We start from the raw sequence: 17812 nt of genomic DNA on the forward strand, positions 1-17812 counted from the left end.
TTTATGTACATTTAAAGTGGTCAAATACACATCGACTTACAAAATATCCACCCATTTTGTTTCTTTGTTACAGGACTGCTATAATATGTTTTTTATTTTTTATAATGTGAGTTTTCAGTAAGGCATCACAGCAAGCCGATGGATGAATTGAGCACTGATGCTGTCTCTATTTTGTCTTAATTGTCTTAACTTCACTTAAAAAGACTAAAAACATGCAATTTGAGCTACTTTGGATACAGACACTATACTCCATAATTACAACACAGCCCAGGGGAATGAAGAAACGAATAGAATAGAGAGGAACGGCTGAAGTAGAGAGTGGCAGTGAGTGAAAGAGCGAGGGGGAAGGGCCATGGCATTGGCTTTATCCCTTGTGTGATACTCACAGTGAAACACACCCAAACCTCACACACTCTCACACACAGTCACACCACATGCTCCAGGACCGTTCGCTCAGGATGGCCACTCACAGAAAATGCCCCAAAGCGTCAAATGTAGCTTTCTTAAGCTGTCTTTTTGCTGTCTTATTTCAAGGTGAGTACAATTTACTTCACTTCTGTTCTCCTGCAGATGTCTGGACCCAACTTTGCATTACTCAAGATGTTAAGGGAGAAGCATGTAATGCATTAACATTTTGCTTTGAGAGGTCTTATCTACTCCTAAGTTTTAGTAACTATTATAAAGAAAACTTTTAATGTAAAAGTTTCAGCGCTTGCGATAATGGATGCACTTCTTCACTCCGCTCGGCTATTTCGCTGTCTGGGAAGCTACCACACCCCTTTACATCACAGCAATACGCTGTAAATAAAGTTGATGAGTTTTCTCTCAAGTTAATGGCTTGGGATCAATTGATTCGCTCACTCCCACACAGTGTATCTGTGCATATATAATATCACCAGGTGGCTGTGTGTGCGTATGTATGTGAATTAAAGAGTCCATCTGTTGTTATTCCATTAGGCATAAAGAGGATTTTGTTCATTTGGCAGACTATGAAGCATCCAGGTGTTCAGAAGAACCTGGGCGGCAAAAGTTGTGGACCGTATGATGTAATACATATTTCAAATTCAGTCAGAGATAGAAACAAAGACTCATGTTAACATTACAAAACCACAAATAGCAGAACAGTGGTGGCAAATTATTTTCTGAATTGATATTTATTAATTATTAGTGCTGTCAAATGATTCATCGCAATTAATCAAGATTAATTGCATCAAAAAAAGATTTGGTTTACATCATATCTGTATGTGTACTGTGTATATTATTTACATGTATATTTATATTTTTTATATTATATCAATTATATAAATATTTTTAAAATATAAACAACATATTTTTGTTAAATATATAAATATGTGTGTGTGTCTTTATATATACATAAAAATATACACAATATGCATATAAAATATACATATTTATTATGTAAACAAAAACTTTTCTTTTGGATGCGATTAATCACGATTAATCGTTTGACAGCACTATTAATTATAAATATTTTCCAGTAAAATATCTAAACTTATTTGAGAGCCAAAATTGCAGTTAGATACATTTAATTTGATATTTGTTTTTAATTATTATTTTAAGCCTAGGTCTAACTCAATTTAATTTATTTATTTTATTTTTTTATTTTATTTTAGAATTTATTAAGGTTTATAGCTTAATAAAACAAGAACATATTTTAAGTTATAAGCTATAAACCTTAACTTAGAATAATTTACAAATAACTTCTTGTTAAATTCTGTAGATTTGGGCTGTATAATTTGAATTTTAAGTAAAGAAAATAAGTAAAAATTATTCTATTAATTATTATAAATCCATGCATAAAATTATATTTAGTCACATAAAATATTACATGATATTTAGTTATTTAAAAACACTCAACCATGCAATAATATGAGGAAATATCAATGTTTTATTTAAGGTTTATTATTTTATCAAAAATACTAGTAAAATATGTTTATTTCCAATGCAGATTTGGGGCAATGCATGCATTCTCTTGCATGCTCCAAGAACAGCTTTCACTCTCATTGGCTTAGGTCTCACAACTCAGTTATTGTAGCTTAAAGGGGTATGAGCTCTGCTGATAATGATGCTTTGGCAGAGAGTAAAGGAGTTGGGCTGCTAAAAGAGTGCCTAATTAGAAACATAAGAGTCTGTCTTTCCTCCATATGTTTGCTGCCCACTCTTTGGGTGGAGACAATTTGGGCCCCACACTTGAGGAAGAGAGGGGCTGAGGGGTCAGAGGTCAAGGGGCATGCTGTTACAGAGGGGGAGAGAGAGCGAGAGAGAGAGAGAAGACGGTCCAAACTTACATTCCTCCTTCCCTGGATTGTTTGAGTCTCAAATTCCAGAACCCTTAAGGGAACTCTCAGTCTAGCAGCAAACGACAAGGCATCATTTAATCAAGCACTGCAAAACTAAACAGAATGTTCTACATTGATTTCTCAACCTCAGAGAGACAAAAAAAATTATATATATATATATATATATATATATATATATATATATATATATATATATATATATATATATATATATATATATATATATATATATGATGAGATGATGATCTACAGTAGAAAAATGTAACATTTTCTAACATTGGGATGAAATTTACTTTTAAAATATACTAAAATAAAAAAACAGTTATTTTATTGTTATTTTATTTAATTGTAATAATATTTCACAATATTACAGCAGTTTTTACTATATGTTTGATCAGATAAATACAGCCTTGGTAAGCATATGAGACTTCTTTCAAAAACGTGCTAATGCTAAGGTGTTTTTGGTAGTTGTGAGAGCATTATTATGCACTTGATCCTGCGTTCTCAGTGGTTTCTGTGGCATTCTATGTGTTTAATGACTGCCAGGGTGTTCTCAATGGTTGCTAGGACATTATAAGTGGTTAGTCACTTCTTGGGTGTTCTGAATGGTTGCTAGGGAGTTCTTAATGGTTGCTAGGACATTCTAAGTGTTTAGTGACTGCTAGGGTGTTCTGAATGGTTGCTAGGGAGTTCTTAATGGTTGCTAGGACATTCTAAATAGTGAGTGACTGCTAAGGTGTTCTGAATGGTTGCTAGGGTGTTCTTAATGGTTGCTAGGACATTCTAAATGGTTAGTGACTGCTAGGGTGTTCTGAATGGTTGCTAGGGAGTTCTTAATGGTTGCTAGGACATTCTAAGTGTTTAGTGACTGCTAGGGTGTTCTGAATGGTTGCTAGGGTGATTTTAATGGTTGCTAGGACATTCTAAGTGTTTAGTGACTGCTAGGGTGTTCTGAATGGTTGCTAGGGAGTTATTAATGGTTGCTAGGACATTCTAAATAGTGAGTGACTGCTAAGGTGTTCTGAATGGTTGCTAGGGTGTTCTTAATGGTTGCTAGGACATTCTAAATGGTTAGTGACTGCTAGGGTGTTCTGAATGGTTGCTAGGGTGTTCTTAATGGTTGCTAGGACATTCTAAATGGTTAGTGACTGCTAGGGTGTTCTGAATGGTTGCTAGGGTGTTCTTAATGGTTGCTAGGACATTCTAAATGGTTAGTGACTGCTAGGGTGTTCTGAATGGTTGCTAGGGTCTTCTGGATGATTTTGAGTGATGAAGTAAAAAGAGCTGGTCCCTAAGACTCTTTGACATTCTGGTTCACCTTCAAATGTGATTTTATTTTTGCCCACCAGGAAAAATGTTAAGTCACAAAAAAATTAGATTTGAGGACATTTTCTTTGCTTTGATAGGCAAAAGTGACAGATGTACTTGAGACGGGGGTTGGAGGCATATGCTCGTGCATCTGCTGAGGTAAAGCTGATCTCTCATAGCAGCTGACGAACTGTCAGTGTTATCAAGTGTGAAGCAGGGCATGATGTAGCGAGCGTGCTGTCGGCTGCGAGAGAAACTGCGACGTGGGACCTCGCCAAGGAGCGTGAGCAGCCTCCAGGATCACAGTACAGATGTAGAACAAATACATACCCCTTTATAGACACCCACACCCCTTCTGTCTTTCTTTCCTCGCATGATAGGTTCCTTTATCATTCCTTCTTCCCTGTGGCTTAGAAGGAATCCATACTATCCCGTTATTCAAGCATTCCTGGGGTTGGAATTTCGAAACATTCTTTGACTGGAAATTCCCAGAAACTTTGAGGGAAGGACAGCCAGGGATAGTAAGAAAATGAGAGATGTAACTTCCTGTTATGTGATGGGAAATATGGAGGGAATGGGGTGAAGATGAGTTGAGGAATGGGGGTATGGGGGCAGATAGATGTAACATATCTAGAAGGGGGTTCTAGAAGGGGGTAGAAGGGGGTTGTAGAAATGTTCCCTATGGTTGTAAGAGGCTCATTTGTAAAGTTGGTGCAAGTGCCTGAGTGAACTGGCATGTGTTTTTGTATGTGTGGACAATTATTGACGTCAACTTTTCACCTTCAAAAAAACACATTTGGTAAAAAGAAGTTTCTCTTTCTGATGAACACAGATTTGCATAATTAGGAACGATTATACAAAAAAATGTACAAAGAAAGTTTTCATTAAAAACATTTTAGTTTTAATGAATTAATTATGCCTTGTAATGCACCTGATAATGCATTGTACAATTGTAATGAATAATTGCCTCCTCTTTTAATACATTATAACACTTATCAATTCTTTGTTATACTACTCATTTGATATTTGGCTATAATTATTTACAACTAGCTACAGATTTTATAATGCATTATACATAAAGGCTTTACGTGAAGTGCTACCAAAATTTTTATTTCAGAGAAATAAATGAATAATCTTAATATTCACCTACAAAATAAAAGTTTTGTCATCTCTTTCATTCTTCTTCTTTTTTTTTAAGGAATATTGAGGTCCAAAAAAATAAATGGATATTGAATGGACAAAATGTATTTTTCGTGTTCCACAGATGAAGTTCATAAAAGTTAGGAATGACGTAATCCCCATGAGCAAAAGAGAGAACTTTCATTTTTTGGGGTGAACTATCCCTTTAATCTGGTCAAAGGTTTTCTTTAATTGTCTATTTTAGCCAGATATTCATTTCCTGTGACCCTGATGCTAACATTTTTCTACCACTCACTATGTTTTGAGATGCATTAAATTTGCACCACCACTCATTCTTGTTCTCATGTGAGCACAAATTCTTTTTTCACATCCCAACTGGGTCACTAATATCCCTTCTGGCAAACTGGAGCCATGCTTTCATATGATTCTTTGAGTGATGGGCTCTATTGTGCCTTCCCTCTATACAGGCCACTGTTTTCAGAGCTATTGATATGGTTTAATTTATTCTGTTAACCACTGAACTATGTAGTGCCTTGAAAGTCTTTAATGCTTTCAAATAGTTTGTACATTATTCAGTTCAGTGTACAGTAGTTTGTTGGTAAAAATTACCAGTGCTCAGAAGTTGCTCTTTTACTGTTCTATTACTGTATGCATTATATATAAAATAATACATTTTATATTTTCTATTGCTGTAATAGGCTATAATATTATTCATTTCTATATCATATCTATACAAAATGTCTAATACCTCTCCTACAAATATACACAAAATGACAAGTAAGCAATCGCTTTTGCTGTACAATGGAAAAACATACAGCAGTCATTCAACAAGAAATTCACTGAACAATCAATACCAGTCACAAGTCATTGTAGCATTCAAAACAACACCAACGATGCAATTAGCCTTTCACAAGGGTTCCACAAGTAGTGTACTGTTACTGTACTGTATATAAAGTTGCTGTCACCTCCAGATACAGTATGTTTTTTATAGCACAGGACAACATCTGTGATGGGCAAGTGTGTCAAATTCATTGTTAGCATGCCATCTCAGTTTTATCCTCCACACTCTTCTTTTGTTCTTCAATGGTCTAAACCCTCTTCTTATCAAGAAAACAAAATACAAGATCAGTCGGCTATATGGCTATGTTTTTAGATCAGAACTTTGCCTTCTGGGCACTTTTAAAGCACAAGTTCTTTGATGTTTTTTAATGAAACTAGATAATATTCTTCTGTGAAACCAAATTTTTTCTCACTTCCCCATAGTTTTCCTCTTTTTTTGCACTACTGTTCAAAAGAGGTCATTTATATACTTTTATCTTCTGAATAAAAACAGGTTGTGCTTTATCAGGATGGCTGACAGATAAACTTCATTAAAACCCATCTGTCTGTCAGTTGACAGGGAGGATGGAAGGAAGTGAAGCACAGCAAACGATTCCAGCCAAGGATCAGTTTAGGGTTCTCTGTTTATCTTTGCACTGAAATATACCTAATAAAATGTTTTCGTTCAGCATGCTGTCCACTATGCAATGCAAATCTTTAAGAAAAAAAACCATAGGCAGCATTACATCCGTGTTTGTGCGTTTGTGCAGTTGCTCGGTTTGCAAGTGCCTCTAAATTAAATTAAACCATCAAAACAATACGCCTCTGAAATACCAGACACACAGAAACACACACGCCTTATACCACACACACTGGCACCGTTTAACTAATTCATAGGATGGGAAATAAACACAGCCGTATCAGGATGGTAGGAGCCCTGGGGGGGGGGGCGAGCGAATGAGTGAATACCGCTGAGGTGAGGTCATACTAGGAACGGGGGGCTCAGAGAAGCAGGAGGGTGGACTCTGGAGTAGAGGAGGAGGGGAAAACAAGATTTTAATGTGCCCATCTGTTGACTTCAGCTAATGGTGATGGAAACAAAACCCTTGGCATGAAATTAATCTGTAATGTCAGAAACCAAAGTGGTCGCTCTATCATAGCTCAGGAGTCTCAGAAACATAGGAAGATTTAAACAATTACTGGCATGCAGCTAGAACATAGAGCTACTATACAGTAGAGTTATAAAAACTCTCATTTTCATATTGAAAGGTTATACGGAAAACTCATGGCAAACCTGCACGGTTTAAAATGTTATCAATATCCCTTCTGAAGGTCTAGAGATTCATGTTTGGGTTCTTCCTCTCAAGACAAGAAGGTAAAAGTCTCCATTGGTTATTCATTTAATCTCATTGCTGGCAAGGATATATAACTGAGTTACTAAAGTGATATTAACCCAATATTAAATCACATTTGTGATTCTTGGAAACATGCAAAAACTGCAGTTCCCGTGGCTCAGTTTTAGAGCATTGCGTTAGCAGTGCAAAAGGCCATAGGTTTGATTCCCAGGGAATACACATCCTGGTAAAACAAATGTATAGCCTGAATGCACTGTAAGTTGCTTTGGAAAAAAGCTTCTGCTAAATGTGATTTCTTTAGTCAGCAATGCTAATAAAATATCTTGCAGAGTTTTGATAACAAACAATTTACTGTTTTAGCACCTAAAAATTTCCTGGTTTAAATCTTTTCACTATATCAGCCAGTTACTCATACATTGGAAAGTGTATTACACAGAAGTGGGATGTAGGCTATTATTCTTGGGAAGCTACATAATCCTGCTTATAAATCTTATTTACAAAACACTTAGGGATGATTTGACTAAACAGTTATGCCTCCACAAACTAACACTCAAACCCGGTTAAAAGATGGGGAATTGCATTGTGCAAATTGCATTCAGAGTAAATTTTTGGCAGAGTTTGCACCATTACTGATTTGCATAACTCTTTTGGTCAATACAAAGAAGCGCATGCAAATAAACCCAATTCATGAACCCAATTCGTGAATTTCCCAGTGAAACTTTAGAAAAATCTAGATGCTAGCATTAGGATACAGTTAAATGTGCTTTTCCTGACTTATAAATATAATAATACAAGAAGAAGAATTTCATCCAAGAGAGAAACACTCCCATATCATATAATTACTTCTCATGGCTATTTAATTTACAGGCAAAATAAAAACATGGGAAATCTAATTTGCTGACTACCAAAATGTTGAAAAATGTCCAAATTTGGTATATGATCAATCAAAAGATCTATTAGAATTAATTGGACTGGTGAACTTGAGAATACTTTGCTGCATGCTCAAGAGAATTATGCAAATTATGCTAAATAATCGTTTCATTATAATGGATGGAACGGATGTCTTAGAGCGCACTAAATCATTCTGACAGTGATCTGACTCAGTACTGCCTCGCTTTAGGTTTCATGTGTATCATGCTGAGCGCTGACACATGACCGAAGACAGAAAAAAAAGCTCTCTCTAAAATAGAATCACTCCTTTATTCAAAACATCTCTAGCAGAAAATCACATAAATCACATTTTTCAGCACATAATCATGTGCAAATGTGAAATGGCTCCAGAAAGACAGAAATAAGAGTCTTTTATTTCCTCTTTCCATCTCCCTGCCTCCTTTCCTTTGACTATTGTTTCCTTTGTGTTGAGGCAGGGATGGGGTCAGAGGTCAGGACCTCTTGTAGCAGGGAGGAGGAGTGAGGTTACGGTTTTATTAGCTCAGTCTGTGCTGATGTATCCATGCTCAATTAGTCCATTAATTACACACAGCACATTTCACTCATTGATTCGAACCAGTGCAGCCCTTGGCAGAGCTGTTTAGAAAATAAGTCAGTGTTCACTCCTCTGGCTCTGAAAAACATTATGTAATTTAATCGACTTGAACCAGAGTTAAGCACGCTAAGCAAATGCTCTGAATTTCAAAGACAGAGTTGTGTACATTTTTGCTTCTCAATTCAGTTAGTTTGGATGCGGCCAATTGAACACAGTCAGTTACAGTACGGTGTCATTCAGCTCTCTAGTCAAACCAGATCCAGCTTCATCAACTACAGGACCAGCAACATTTTAAAGGAAGCACAGGAGATACGACTGAATAAGAAAAATGTTTGCCAGCCTGATTCAAAAACAAACTCTATGGCTCAATGTGTTGGCTCTAACATGAGTTTATAACTCATACACAACAATGATTGTGGGTGATGAAGACAGAAAACAACTCAATTAAATAGATGGGTGGGGGAGAGAAAAACTTTCACTGAAATGCTAATTGGATTCGAGTCTATGGAACACTGCCAATGCAACAATATCGGGACGAGATTTTAAACAACACTACACAATATTAATGATTTACACTTCAGTTAAGGCTTATTAATTCTAATAATTTAATCTAACTAGACACATTTCCAAATAAAAAATGTAAGCGGTGGGGTTAGTAAGGTTTTTTTTTTTTTATGTTTTTGTAAGAAGTCTCTTATTGACACCAATGATGCATTTATTCAGTCCAAATCACCATTAAAACAGTCATATTGTGACATATCATTACAAATCAGCATCAAGACACTCCTTCAGAAATCTTTCTAATGTGCTAATTTGCTGCACAATGTAAAAGTCTTTACTTGGGCAATTAAATTCATCCCTGCAGCTCAGATCCCTCCTTCAGTGCATGCCTATTGTGTATCTTTTGCTCATTTAAAAATTTTAATTAGACTGAATATCATGACACTTTGAATGCACCCTGCTAACATTTACCTTAAATTTCAGCTGTGATTTGCGATACAGTCCGTGGGGATGGTGACCCGTTCCTTCCAACAGAAAAGGTGCACAGCAAAGGTATAAAATAAACTAAAGGAAATTAACCCATGTTAAACTCAGCAAAGACATAAATGAAACATTCATATATTAATGAATTAATAAAGATGCTATTTGGTCATAATACCTTCTCTGTGATTAAAAGCATGAATCACATTTAATTCCTTTTCCTGTGTTTTCCCTTGAGTTTTGAGCTGATAAGCTTCATCAGCAAGCAAAAAAGCAAGAAAAATATCTAGGTATTTAGAAGCAAAACATGTGATTCTGTTGTTTTAAATGACATTACACATTTAAGTGTGGTTTATATTAGATGTGATATAATAAATCCATTTGTACAAATATGTGTGATCTATATAACGAGCCGACTGGTATAATATGTGCTTTTTCTGAAGTCTAAAAAGTAGAATTTACCTCACTAAACTATGACCATGTTCTTCACTTTCAAAAGTAAATTGTATTAGAAAAACAACTCTTTATGACTATGGCCACAGCACTTGGACATGTAATAAGTACATCTCTCACAGAAGATCCTCAGATCCAGATTGTAATTTTACCCACCATATCATTTGATTCAGAGACGCCACAACCCAAGACCACTGAGCTGACTCCAGAACAGACCGACCCAAACCCAGCTGTCACTTCTAAGGTGGGGACACTCCATACTGTACTTCAGAAAACATCATCAAAGGATTAGTTATTTGTCAAGCTCCATCCATTATGTGTAAGGTTAAGAAGAACTTCTAGTGTTTATTTGTATTTATTTTGCAGGGCAATGTGGTCTGTGTGGATAAAATACCTGTGCGATACAAATATGATGTGCAGCTGAAACTTAAGGCCTCCTCCACATGTGTAAGTACTGGTCTGGATTTATCCTGTGATAATTGAGCAGAATCTGGGGGGGGGGGGGGATATTATATAATAATAGCAGTGTAATAATAGATTCTAGATCCATTCTGGCTAGTTTAAAATGGGGGTGTTGAAATTAGGTACACAGTTGGAAAAGCTTTAGTTAAACTATAGAGACCAAAACAGACCAGTAGTACTCAAAGTGATTGTAAAAAAATGTTTCCAAGGAACAAGGTTGTGAGTAGCACCCACATGTCAAGATAAGAATACACTATATATATATATATATATATATATATATATATATATATATATATATATATATATATATATATATACATACATACATACATACATACATACACACACACACACACACACACACACTATTGTATCAAACAAAAAGAAACATTCTGTCAATGGCATTTTGATTAAATAAATTAAGGCAGTTTTTATGACCATAACATTTTTGCATTGTATTGTTATATTCATGACAGTTAAGCACTTTCCCCAAATTCTCATTACAATAAAGCCATAAAATCTATAAATTGTACACTATTATATACTTACAAAAAATGAAATAAAAATTTACATTCAAATTGTAAAGCACCTAGACATAATGCTATAATTTGTTACATTAATATACTACATACTGATTTAAACTAAAAAAAGCATTGCATTAATGTAATAAAATAAAAATTATAAAAAAAATATTACAGTAATGAATATTGTCTGAAAACAGTGTAAATTACAACCACAATCTGGAGTGTAATGTGACCTTGCACATGTTCTCATGAGAATCACCAATTAGCAATCACTCAGACATACACTCACACCTTTACATTTCAGAAAACCCCACTCTAAAGTCTGATCAGCATAATCTACAGTAAAAAGAGTCTTGACTCACAGACAAAACATAGAGAGACTGAGAAACATGTCTTCCTTTACCAATAAGCAATAAGCCAAGTCTTTTTATAAGTCACTCTATAGAGACCCTAAAAAGGGTGTTATGCCGTGTGCTAAGCTAAGGTCTCACTGGGTGGACCTGTCAGAGGGCTTGTGGCCTGCAGATCAATGGCATTCCATTACACTCTATGGGCGGCGGCGGTTCGGCATTCACGAATTCTGGACTCTAGGAACTCTGCCAAGATACACACTCTGGCCTCTAGGTTTAGTTTCAGAGCCAGTAAAGAGAATCTACTACTACTAGTAAAATAGAAAAAAAACGGCATCATGAATGACTTGTGTGTATGTAGCAGCATTCATGTCTTCAGACTTCAACCTGCTGATTTCAGCTCAAATTCAGAACATATCTGAAACTTATTTTAACAAAAAAGAAAAACATTTGTTTAGCAAGTGAAGGAAAGTGAGTTAAACTGCTTGTCATTTTGGAAAGTTTGCTCAGTTTATTAGCATCAGAATTATCTATTGTAGTGAAATTATTCTAGAGTTAATCATAAGGGTTATGATCAAAATGGCATACTTTTATGGGAATGCTATTGGCCAGTGTTTCCTTGGAGAACTGTGACTGAGTGAATGGGGAGGCTGTTGCTAAGAGAGAAAACCTGAATGTCAGGGTTTTGGCAAGGGAGGAACTCAGGTGCAGACAGGAAGTAACTCAACACAGGATTTATTGTACAAAAAGGAAAACAAAAACCCACGAGGGGGAAAACAAGGGCTAGGGTAAACACTAAATAATTCTACAAAACACAATAAACAAGGTAAACAAAGACTGAACACTAACTACTAACAAACACTCACTGCAGGACAAAAGACTTCGAGGAGTTTCAAGGACAAGGTACAATCACGAATGATGAACACATATGAGGTACACAAATCACAATGAACCGACGCAAGACAGAGCACACTTGGAGACCTAAATAGGGGAAACAATCAAGACACGACAGGTGGCACAGATGGGACAATCAAGACACGACTAGGTTAACAAGGGGGGCGGGGCAAGGGAACGAGACAACACAAGCACATGGCCCAAAGACAAGGCCATGTGCTTGAACACAAAACACGGGTCTGCCATGATCCTGCCTCAAGACTAGGAAAAATCAAGGACACGAGGGCAGGATCATGACAGAACCCCTCCCTTAAGGAGCGGCTTCCAGACGCTCCTCAAGGGAACATCAAACACGGGACATGACTGACATGACAGACTGGGACACCGACACAAACCAACAAGACATGACAAATAATAACAAAGGCAGACATGAATACACGACGGCAGGGTTAGGGTGACAAATCAAAAAAAACAAACAGGGAAGGGGGGGAGGCGGGACCACAAAGTTCATGGGGGACAGACCAGGGTGAGTGGGTGGGGCAGGAGTTTTAGGAGGACAGGACGAAGGCTGACGACGGGGGGTACGGGCAGGTCTGGGTGGTGAGGGGCGGGGAGGGGTCTCGGGACAACTGACAGGGGACATGATAGGAGCAGACAAGGGACACGGGGCAACACTTACGGGACGTGGGGCAAGACTTACGGGACGCGGGGAGACCACAGCTGGACACGGGGGGACCACAGCTGGACACGGGATGACAACATCTACGGGACACGGGGCAACACTCACGGGACACGGGGCAGCACTCACGGGACACGGGGCAGCACTCACGGGACACGGGGCTACATCAACGGGACTCATGACAACATCAGCTGGGCACGGGGGGACAACATCTACTGGGCTCGGGGGGACAACAGGACACGGGGAGACGACATCAGGACACTCGGGATTTCTGGGGACAGGGTCTGAGGACAAGACAGGACTGACGGGGACTTCTAGGATACGGACAAGACTAGACAAATAATCTGAAAAGGCTTTAGCCGCTAAGACAATTGGCATCTCCTTACGAGATGAGACACACTGTACTAAAGTCTTTGCTGCAGAGTCGGCCGCGGCACTCTCCTCCGCTCTCACGACTGCCGACTTGCATACAGCCCTCTTCGTTGCCGGCTCGGGCACGCCAGCGCTCTCCGCTGCTGGCTCGGGCACGCTCACCGCTGCTGGGTCGGGCACGCCAGCGCTCACCGCTGCTGGCACGGGCACGCCAGCGCTCTCCGCTGCTGGCACGGGCACGCCAGCGCTCTCCGCTGCTGGCACGGGCACGCCAGCGCTCTCCGCTGCTGGCACGGGAGGAGACAGGGTCACAGGACCGGCAGGCCCCCTCCTCCTCCTCTTCCTCCTTGGGCGCGGTGCAGAGACCACAGCTGGGTCAGAGGCGGGTTGGGGGAGTTTGGTCTCGGGCAGGGCAGTCTCGGACGCCGAAGACTCTGAAGTTGACTCCCATGAAAACCGTCTCCCTCGTTTCATGGGGAGACTGCTGGCTGTGGAGGGCACCTCAGGACTCTGGGAGGGGCTTGCCTGATCCCCCAGGGTTGCCACGGCCAGGACACGACCCTCTGGGATTGCTGGCAGCTGGGTAGGTGGGGGGGACCTCTGTGGCTCCTCCTCTCGACCACTTGCTCCGGAGCGACCTCCCCTGGTCCCCCGGAACACCACTAGGCGAGAGCCCTCATAACCATCCCGCTTGCTGGCTGATGATAACCAGAATTGCCTCCTGTCTGCTGAGTTCCTTTTTGGTCGGTTCATTCTGTCAGGGTTTTGGCAAGGGAGGAACTCAGGTGCAGACAGGAAGTAACTCAACACAGGATTTATTGTACAAAAAGGAAAACAAAAACCCACGAGGGGGAAAACAAGGGCTAGGGTAAACACTAAATAATTCTACAAAACACAATAAACAAGGTAAACAAAGACTGAACACTAACTACTAACAAACACTCACTGCAGGACAAAAGACTTCGAGGAGTTTCAAGGACAAGGTACAATCACGAATGATGAACACATATGAGGTACACAAATCACAATGAACCGACGCAAGACAGAGCACACTTGGAGACCTAAATAGGGGAAACAATCAAGACACGACAGGTGGCACAGATGGGACAATCAAGACACGACTAGGTTAACAAGGGGGGCGGGGCAAGGGAACGAGACAACACAAGCACATGGCCCAAAGACAAGGCCATGTGCTTGAACACAAAACACGGGTCTGCCATGATCCTGCCTCAAGACTAGGAAAAATCAAGGACACGAGGGCAGGATCATGACACTGAACATACAGGCATCATATTACACCACATTCCAGGAAAGAAAGAAATATGAGAGAGAGAGAGAGAGAAAGAAAGGGGAGAAAAAGAGAGTAAGGCTTAATGCATCACTCTGCTTTCTTTTCATCATGTTTACATGTTAAATAACCACACACAAACTCACATACACACATATATGCATTTGTCCTACACTTATTCAAAAACTCTTTCATCCAATAGGAAGAGACTAAAGTCAGGATACAGAGTGTTCTAGAACATCTCTGCGGTGAAGACTGCAAACTTGAAATCTATCAGAAAGACCAAACGGATGAGGTCATCGTTTATGGAGACAGCATTGAAGGTTTGTATTGTCTTCTTTTTGTTGGTTTTACATTTGTCAAATATAGAAAATGTACAGCAAAAACACTGCGATCGATTAAATGAAATCATCAGATTAAATTATCAGTTAATTAAAATTCATGTGTGAAATTTACTTGATATAGAGTAAATAAAAAAGGATATATTATTAAATATGATAAGATATTTAAATCTAATATTACAGATATGAAATACAATATAGATGACATTTCAAACAACCATCTATCCATCTTATAAAGCATTAAATTAATATTCTTTTTAAAGCCAACATTCAACGTATATCTGATGATTCAAGTTAAAAAAAAGTAAAGCCATTGAATTTCTTTGAATTTCAATTCATTTTTACATATTCAAACTATGAAACTTCTACATGCTGTCTACACCTCACTTCAAAATCAGAAATTAAACTGGAATTAAAAAATGTATTGCCACAAAAAATACAAAAACAGTATAAATCAATAAGTGACTAATATGGGTGTATGTTAAATATTACAGAACAACCGGAATAAAATCTGTCATTATTATTTTTTATTTTTTTCTTTGTATTTATTTGTTTATATTTTGTTTCATGAAGCGGATCCTGAAGGAATGGCTGGGAAGTTCAACAATGACAACATCACAGATAAGGTCAGCAATGCTGAAAACTTTGTCATGTTATCAAGTAAGCAATGTGAAAAAGAGGGAAAACACATAACGAAGGAAGTGGATCCTGTACATCTGCTTTCAGGATTTTGTATAGCAGAGGTTTAACACAGTGTTACTCCCAGATTCCAGACCATATGAATAATACACACCCTGTTATGCCTCTGAATCAGAAACACTGCATATTTTACCATGCGGTTTAATTGAGGGTTAAGTTAGGCTGAAGTATGACTGTAACTCATTTTAAGGGTAAACAGCTGTGCTGGCAAATCAGATTAACACACTTCACATACACCTAATTCCACTTAATTCACAAAGCTACAAAACCCAAAAAAGAACTGCATCCAGGTCAAAAAGGCTAACATGTTTTGGAATTGGTCTATGTCTAGGTGGAAGTAGAGGAGGCCGTGTTGGGCCATCGCTCTAAAATTGTCCTGATCTCTCTTCTGATAACGGGTTTGCTTCTTGCTGCTTTGCTAATTGCTGGATACCTTCTAAAGACAAATCGGGGACAATCGAAAGGGCTACGACTGGTGAGTGTGACTATCTAATCACTGCACATTCCAAATGGATCGATAGGGTTGAGGTCGGCTCAATGCTCAGCATATCTATCCAATGTCTCGTCTCAATCAAGGCTGAGGACTCCTTTCAAGTGGATCAAGAGAACCAAGGCAACACACTGCTGTCTGTGGCTCCTCTGCCTCAACAGGAGCCTTTGGACAAGCCCATCATCAATGGAGAGTCTCCAGAATCTCCCCCCACCAATGGACACTCCGCCACCCAGACACAAGTGGCCGATACTCCGATGTAAGCGACTCGGAGTCCACATCAATCCATCGACCCAAACATCATGGGTTATCAAGCGCAACAGCATTAGGTGTGATAAAAAAAAAAGATGAGGTTGAGAAAAAAACAGTGATGAAAGTACGAGAAACTCATGTGAAAAGACTGATTGCTAGACAGCCTTTTAGATGAAAGAACCAAATCTGTTCCAGCTGAGCCTGAAATGTTAGCTGATGAATAACAATTCAGAAACCACATCAGTTATATGCAAACATTTACACTTTTAAATATGTTTGGACTCCACCAGTGTTTTGACGCATTCTCTTGAGAGCTCCCATGTTTAAGGAATTTGTAAGCTGGATATAATGAATAGGATTTGTATTATATGTGTAGAAGAGACAAAATTTGAAGTATGTACAGTATTCATACTAGAAAAGCATTCTCAAGTCTACAACTGCTGCTCTACATAGTGTTGCTGGTTACTAGCATGTTCGTTAACATTATGAACAATACTTTTACAGCATTTATTAATCTATGATGATGCCCATTTCTTTATATACAAAATGATACATTTTTTAATGTATCAAGTAGTATAAATTAACATGAATGTACTATGAATGAATATGAATTAATTAACATTAACTTTGATTATTAAATGCTATAAAATTGTTCATGTCAATGTTGTTCATGAAATTGAATTCATTAATGTTAACGAACTGAAACTCATTGTGAAGTGTTATTCTTAAATGTTTAGGGAGTCAGAATAATAACTATTTTCTGGATTAAAAAAGTGCTTCAAATTAGGATTCTTATCAGATAGAATAGGGTTGGTTATCAACTCTGGCCTTTCAGTGTAGCCTCATTTTCAATCGCCTTTATGTTAGCATTTTGCATTTTCCACCCTTGATTCGATTCATTTTGGTAATGTACAGGATGCTTATGCATTTCAGACTTTTTTGCATTTGGCAGATGCTTTTATCTAAGCAACTCTTGCATAAATACATTTAATCAGAATGCATGTTCCTGGAAACTGAACTCAGGACCTTGGAATTTCTAACATTATTCTTTACAAGCTGAGCTGAAAAATGTGTTATATGCAAAAAGCTGTAAAGTGGGATCTCATAACACAAGTACAGTTAAAACGCTTTGAGTATCAGACATCATGCACTCACACACATCTTAATGGTAAAGACAAAAAAGCCATCAGAACAAATGATAAATTTCACTTTTACTGTTTGTGTAATTGCATATATTTTTATACAAAGTATATTTTATACTTTTTTGGTTTGGTTTGTCATCTAGACATTCAGTTAGTTACTCAGTGGGGTGGGGGGGGGGCATGAAGATGTAGGAATATTTGTTTAGCATGCAGAAGTGTATGTGAGTGAGTTCTTTTATTGTTTTGTTTGTCATGTTTCATTTATTATGGAGAAGCCACATTTCTGAACTGCTAGAGAACAAAGCAAAATTTTCATCTTTTTTTTACAGAATATCAAAAGTTTAGTTTTTTTTTTTTACTGTATCTTTCTTGATCTTCTGAGAAATCTGAAAAAAAAAATAATAAACTTTTGTTTGGGTCACATTTCACTTTATTTAAATGAATTCCAACAAA

General features: G+C 38.0%; 1 protein-coding gene across 1 annotated transcript; it reads left to right on the forward strand.

The window, feature by feature from the left end:
• The first annotated feature begins 364 nt into the window (after nt 1-364).
• On the forward strand, nt 365-17789 carry LOC113097193 (uncharacterized). The gene is made up of 8 exons (XM_026262417.1): nt 365-534; nt 9414-9482; nt 10037-10107; nt 10230-10310; nt 14638-14758; nt 15350-15402; nt 15807-15950; nt 16052-17789. Exons 1-8 carry the CDS (start codon nt 435-437, stop codon nt 16226-16228), a joined length of 816 nt encoding a protein of 271 aa, XP_026118202.1. The 5' UTR covers nt 365-434; the 3' UTR covers nt 16229-17789.
• The last annotated feature ends 23 nt before the right edge of the window (nt 17790-17812 follow it).

Source organism: Carassius auratus, chromosome 6 (genome assembly GCF_003368295.1).
Source record: "Carassius auratus strain Wakin chromosome 6, ASM336829v1, whole genome shotgun sequence".
NCBI lineage: Eukaryota > Metazoa > Chordata > Actinopteri > Cypriniformes > Cyprinidae > Carassius > Carassius auratus.

What these genes read in the sequence shown, in the direction of transcription:
- LOC113097193 (XM_026262417.1), top strand. Translation starts at nt 435, where the DNA reads ATGCTCCAGGACCGTTCGCTCAGGATGGCCACTCACAGAAAATGCCCC. An exon ending in TTTTGCTGTCTTATTTCAAG is followed by an intron (nt 535 to 9,413) that starts GTGAGTACAATT and finishes CTTAAATTTCAG; the next exon opens with CTGTGATTTGCGATACAGTC. An exon ending in TTAAGGCCTCCTCCACATGT is followed by an intron (nt 10,311 to 14,637) that starts GTAAGTACTGGT and finishes TTCATCCAATAG; the next exon opens with GAAGAGACTAAAGTCAGGAT.